At 41.5% G+C, this 6,229-nt stretch overlaps 1 protein-coding gene across 1 annotated transcript; it reads right to left on the bottom strand.

Moving 5' to 3' along the window:
- Positions 1 to 327: 327 nt before the first annotated feature.
- LOC123443705 lies at positions 328 to 5,341 on the bottom strand. Its single transcript, XM_045120203.1, has 4 exons — positions 4,919 to 5,341; positions 3,998 to 4,103; positions 3,342 to 3,485; positions 328 to 819 (listed from the first exon to the last, which is right to left on the bottom strand). Exons 1-4 carry the CDS (start codon positions 5,176 to 5,178, stop codon positions 565 to 567), a joined length of 765 nt encoding a protein of 254 aa, XP_044976138.1. The 5' UTR covers positions 5,179 to 5,341; the 3' UTR covers positions 328 to 564.
- Between the last annotated feature and the right edge of the window lie 888 nt (positions 5,342 to 6,229).

Here is a 6,229-nt window from a genome sequence, read left to right as displayed (position 1 = left end):
TTTCAAACTTACAAAGTTCCTACCAATATCCATTCAATAAAAGGTCGTATGATTAGCGGTAACAAAAAAAGGCCATAAGATTATCTGTCAATGGCTCCTCCAGAAACTTAGCAAATTGAAGACTTAAACGTGACGTCACTTACCACGGTTGACAATCTTCAAATCAGGACCTCGCCTATTAGTTCCCACAAAGCTACACTAGAACTGAAAAAGAAAATACTAATATTCAACCAACGACCAGTCCTACTTGCTGAGCCTGGTGGCATGATGCATATCCAAACCCAGCACCAACTCAGGAGTAATACATCCTTAAAATGAACTGGACAGTGGTAAAACCATAGTTTTCATTCAGCATTGAATTTAGGCTCAATATTGTTCATACAACTTCCACTCCTGGCAGCAAGAGAACTCATCAGCTGCTGCATATTTGCATGACTTGCTGCTCGATCACACAAAGAAAAAAATGGTAGTGCTTGGGAAAAAAGAACATCCATACAAACATCGACCTTCTTCCCTCACATTCTGCAATCTTGCTTTCTGAGCAGGCAAAACCTTTCGAATACTTCAATTTTGTGGTTGTCCTTCATGTATCTCTCCGTCCTCAAAAAGATCATCATAAGCAACAGGCACACGAATTCTGTCGGCTATTGGTTTACGAGGTTCAGCTTTATCAACAGAAGGAGCTGCTTCCTCTGCATCGACTAAGTGCTCAGGGTCATCATGTGCTTCAACTTCCTCGTCAACTAGGGCGCTGCCCTGTGAGCTTGCATCTTCATTTCTGCTCGACTGTGGTCTGCCTTTCGTATACATGAACTGCTTCTGAAAGGAGGAAGTAGCAAAATCAATTAGACATAATTAAACGGCGGTAGCGGTAGCAAAGACCATTCAGATCCAGTAAAAGTGCAGTAAAATAGTACTTCACCATACTAATCAGCACCATCAGTTTTAATGTTGGTGTTTAAAAAGAGGATGAGAGAAATGTAGCACATCGGTCTATTGTCAACCTCATTTTTCGGGCAAACAAGATACCAGAAGAATGGAGGAGTATATTAGTACCAATCTTCAAGAACAAGGAGATGTTCAGAGTTGTACTAATTACCGTGGAATTAAACTGATGAGCCATATAATGAAGCTATGAGAGAGAGTCATTGAACACCGCTTAAGAAGAATGACAAGCGTGACCAAAAATCAGTTTGGTTTCATGCCTGGGAGGTCGACCATGGAAGCCATTTTCTTGGTACGACAACTTATGGGGAGATATAGGGAGCAAAAGAAGGACCTCCATATGGTGTTCATTGACTTGGAGAAGGCCTATGATAAGATACTGCGGAATGTTCCGTGGTGGGCCTTGGAGAAACACAAAGTCCCAGCAAATTACATATCCTCATCAAGGACATGTGCGATAATGTTGTGACCAGTGTTCGAACAAATGATGACGACATTGATGACTTCCCGATTAAGATAGGACTGCATCAGGGGTCAGCTTTGAGCCCTTATATTTTTGCCTTGGTTATGTACGAGGTCACAAGGGATATACAAGGAGATATCCCATGGTGTATGCTCTTTGCGGATGAGGTGGTGCTAGTCGATGATAGTAAGAAGTTGGAGTTATGAAGACAAACCTTTGAATCGAAAGGTTTAAGACTTAATAGGACTAAAACCGAGTACGTGAGGTGCGCTTTCAGTACTACTAGGCACGAGGAGGGGGAGGATGTTAGCCTTGATGGGCAGGTGGTGCCTCAAAAGGATACCTTTTGATATTTGGGGTCAATGTTGCAAAAGGATGGGGATATCGATGAGGATGTGAACCATCAAATTAAAGCCAGACAGATGAAGTGGCACCAAGCTTCTGGCATTCTCTATAACAAGAGAGTGCCACAAAAGCTAAAAGGCAAGTTCTATAGGACAGCGTTTCAATCCGCAATGTTGTATGGCGCTAAGTGTTGGCCGACTAAAAGGTGACATGAGCAATAGTTAGGTGTGGCGGAGATGCGCATGTTGAGATGGATCTGTGGCCACACAAGGAAGGACCGAATCTGGAATGATGATATACGAGATAGAGTTGGGGTAGCGTCGATTGAAGAGAAGCTTGTCCAACATCGTCTGAGATGGTTTGGGCATATTCAGCGCATGCCTCCAGAAGCCCCAGTGCATAGCGGACGGCTAAAGCATGTTGATGATGTCAAAAGAGGTCGGGGTAGGCCGAACTTGACATGGGAAGAGTCCATAAAGAGAGATCTGAAGGATTTGAGCATCACCCAAGAACTAGCCATGGACAGGGGTGAGTGGAAGCTTGCTATCCATGCGCCAGAACCATGAGTTGGTCGGGAGATCTTGTGGATTTCACCTCTAGCCTACCCCAACTTGTTTGGGACTAAAGGCTTTGTTGTTGTTGTATCATTTATGCCGTTAGTTGTGTCTCACTAGTCAGTTTGGCCATTAGAAGTCACAACTGCTCAAAAATGTCATTGTTCTGTGAGATGATTGCTCAAATATGTTCGCTCAAAAATGTCACTAAACATCGTTATTGTCAAGTCAAACGCGTTGACCATGTTATATGACAAATATAACCCTAGACCCACATGTCAGGAGTAAGCAAGCAAATAATTTTAGAGAAAATAAGAATGCTATTAGGATCAAGTGGGACCCACACTTTATTGAAGTGAGATAGAGGGAGAGTTGACATGTTGGTCCATAGGTATTTTGGTCATTATAACATTGCAAATAAGATTTGAGTTGATAGTAATGGTGTCTAGTGGCAGCTTTTGGGCATGCGCCTAACGAAGCGATGGCATTTTTGAGCAGTTGAAATTACTAATGGCAAAACTGATTAGTGGGACATAACCAGTGGCATAAATGAAAAAAAAAACTATAGTTTTAGATATGAATCACAAAACATCCACTCATTCTGTTAATACAAGTTCACTCAGGCTGGCTCATCTAGACTCAAATTTAACCAAATTATCTTAAGTTCCTTTATTTTTGCCTGCTTTTTGTGACAATAATGTGACATGTACACACAAAAAAATCCCTAATGAAAGGGAGTTGTAGGAAATGGCTATTGCACTAAACAACCATAAATGAGGAATGACAGTGCAAAAGATCCACTCATTCTATTAATGCTAGTTCACTCAGGCTGGCTCATTTAGACTCAAAATTAACAAAATTATCTTAAGTTCCTTAATGTTTGCCTGCTTTTTGTGACAATGACATGGCATATACAAAAAAATAATCCCCTCACGAAAGGTTGCTGAAGGAAATGGTTATTGCACTAAACAATCATAAATGAGGAATGGTAGTGCAAAAAACTAGCACTTTGAGAAGTTACATAAATATCTCACCTCAAGCTCCCTTCCCTTCACCATAATTTCCTTGTATGCCTTTGGCTCTCGTGATTTCAAGATGTTCCAGAGGATTCCTCCACCTGTTCGGAAACGACTTCCATCAGCAATTGTCTGCCCACCACACTTCTGAATGGCCTCAACCTAGAATAGAATGTACTTAGCAATAGATAACAACTCATGAATACTAGACTTTACTGGTTCTAAAATATTGCTATCTGACTATATAGACAGCAGGAATTATACAAGGCACAGCTTTATAATAGGAACTTAACTGCAATTGGATTGTTTCACCAAGCATAGAAGGAAACATTATTCAGTGACTCATCAGAGAAACTCCAAACTTCTCAATTACTTAAAACAAACTAATCCATGGAACTGCAAAGAATCAAGGCAGTAATATTTGTAAGAGCAACAGATTTCCTATGAAGGGTTACAAGGGTATGCAAGTCCATTTGGCAAATACCTACCAGTCAACCACTGCGGCACAAACAAAAACAGAGAGGTCCAGTAGAATAGCTTACACTAACAAACTATGACATATTTGTGCTTTAGTAAGAAAATATCCATCTCAACTGAGACAATAATCTTTTCAAAAGTACATCAATTGATAAACTAAACCTACTTGCATACTGTTCAACAAAAGAATTGTATACCTCTTGGACAAGATCGCTGACAGCAGAAACGCCAAGGCAGCCAATAGCATTCCAGACAAGGTATGACTTTTTCTCTTTCAAGCGCCTGCACGTGTCAAGTACAAAACTGCAAAAGGTATAAAGGATTGGGCAGTTAGCAACCTAAAATAAATAACACAAGGAAGCAAAATAATTTGCCATCACAGGTTGGTTGGGCAAACCAAAGTAGCGATAGTTTCATACCAGCGTTGGAGTATTGGATTACAAGACGGTTTGAAAACTAAACTCTGTATAATTCTCTTGTGAAAAGAAGTCTTTGTATTCATGATAACAATTAGTTAATTTCTATTAAAATGCACAATGTTTGTTGACCATGTTGTGCAATTGCGCAGTATCATCGAGACGATGTGAGCATTTTCCTTCATGCAAAAAAAAATCACATAGAAGAAACAAACATTTCGAAAGGATGATCAAAACCATTATATACGTATCAACCAAATTCTGCAATAGTCTACTCAACTCAATACTCCCGATTTATGAAACAAAATCATACACACAAATTGCAGGTGGTATATACACACACGTTAATTTTATAATTTCATCTCAGGCATAACCAAAACCCTAAGGCCTCGTTTGGTTAAGGGGGATTTGGGAGGTTTTGAGAGGGAGGGATTTTAGGGGATTGGATGAATCCCTTTGTTCCACCCAATCCTCTCAAATCCCCGGGGTTTTGCTTCCACTAGTTCTCTGAGGAGGGTTTTGAAACACATGGATAGGAAAGGATTGAAGGGGAACGGAGGGAATTGGGCTAAGCAAACCCCTTCTACCAAATGAGCGCCCGAGGATCTGTGGGGTTTGTGGACCCCAGGAATTTTCCTCTCAAAACCTCCTCAATCCCCCTTAACCAAACTAGGCCTAAGCGAGTGGTGCGAGGGTTTTTACCGATTAATGTCGCCGATCTTGGTGGGTGGCCCATCAGGCCTCCCCCTGTTCTTACTCCTCCCGGACTTTCTCTTCTTCTTTTTCTTTCCAGCCGGTCCGCCCGCCTGCGCACCACCGCCAGCGGCTCCTGCTCCGGCGGCCGGGGGGTCGGGGATGGGGGTTTCCTCCACCTCCGCGTCAGCCATCTCGACGTCATCTCCGCCGAAATCTAGGGTTTTCTCGTCGAGCACGGCATCCAGGATGCTCTCGCCCCTCTCCATGCCGCCGCCGCCACAAGCAGCAGGCGGCCTCACGCCCTCGTCGCTCTACTCGCCGCTCTTCTGCCGCAATAAACCGAGGGGCGCAGCACAAAGAGGAAAGGGTCGCCTCCGTTTGGCACCCGCAGCGTTCGGGTGCGGGTAATGCTTGCCCAAACCCTCACCCGTCACAATTTTTCTGGCCAAACCTATACCCGTACTCATACTCCCGGTTCCATTCTTTTCCATACCCGTACGTCTTGGCTACGTGCAAATAAAATTTTGGCATGTATTTTCAACATGTATATTACTCCCTTCATTCCAAAATAATTGATTTAAAAATAACTTTACTTTATACTAACTTTAGTATAAAGTTAAGTTATTTTTGAGTCACTTGTTTTTGAAACAGAGGGAGTAGTATATACCCATCTTTAAATATTGTTTTATTTGACCTTGAAGTCTAGTTGTTTCACGCATTTGCTGAGCTACAATGTTCTGAAATACACTCATGATTGTAAGACCTTTCATTGTGGTCATCATAGATTCATCATATGGCGTACATGCCTCATTTTTCACTTCATACTCCTCCAATAATGAATGTAAACTAGCAACTATGTCATCTACTTTATCAATGCATTCATAAGAAGAAGATGGTTCAGTTCAATGAAGCATGGCAAAGCAAGCTATCAACATTTGCTTCTTGTATCGAGGGTTAAGAAGGGTAGCTATAGCCACTAGAGCTTGGATGTCATTTCAATACTTATCATATTTTGTAGTCATGTTTTTTGTCATTTTTTGGATAGCCTCATTGCTAGAAGATTTTCATTCCCTTATTTTCATTTTAATTTCACATATCTTAGGGAAGTAAGCATTGATAGTCACATAATCGGTTCTAGAAAATAGCTCGGTTATTTCATAGAACAATCTAGGTCTCTCTACAACTTCTTTAGCAAAAGCCCAATCTTCAGCACTAGGAAGCCATTCATATTGCTTATCTTTTTTCTTTTGCACGTTCAAACACTAGTCTATGTCGTAAAGCAATATCAAGCATTACCAAAGTAGAGTTCACCTAGTC

The sequence above is a fragment of the Hordeum vulgare genome, chromosome 3H (assembly GCF_904849725.1).
Source record: "Hordeum vulgare subsp. vulgare chromosome 3H, MorexV3_pseudomolecules_assembly, whole genome shotgun sequence".
NCBI lineage: Eukaryota > Viridiplantae > Streptophyta > Magnoliopsida > Poales > Poaceae > Hordeum > Hordeum vulgare.
The sequence above is the reverse complement of the archived record's forward strand: the minus strand, read 5'-3'. Positions and strand labels throughout refer to the sequence as shown.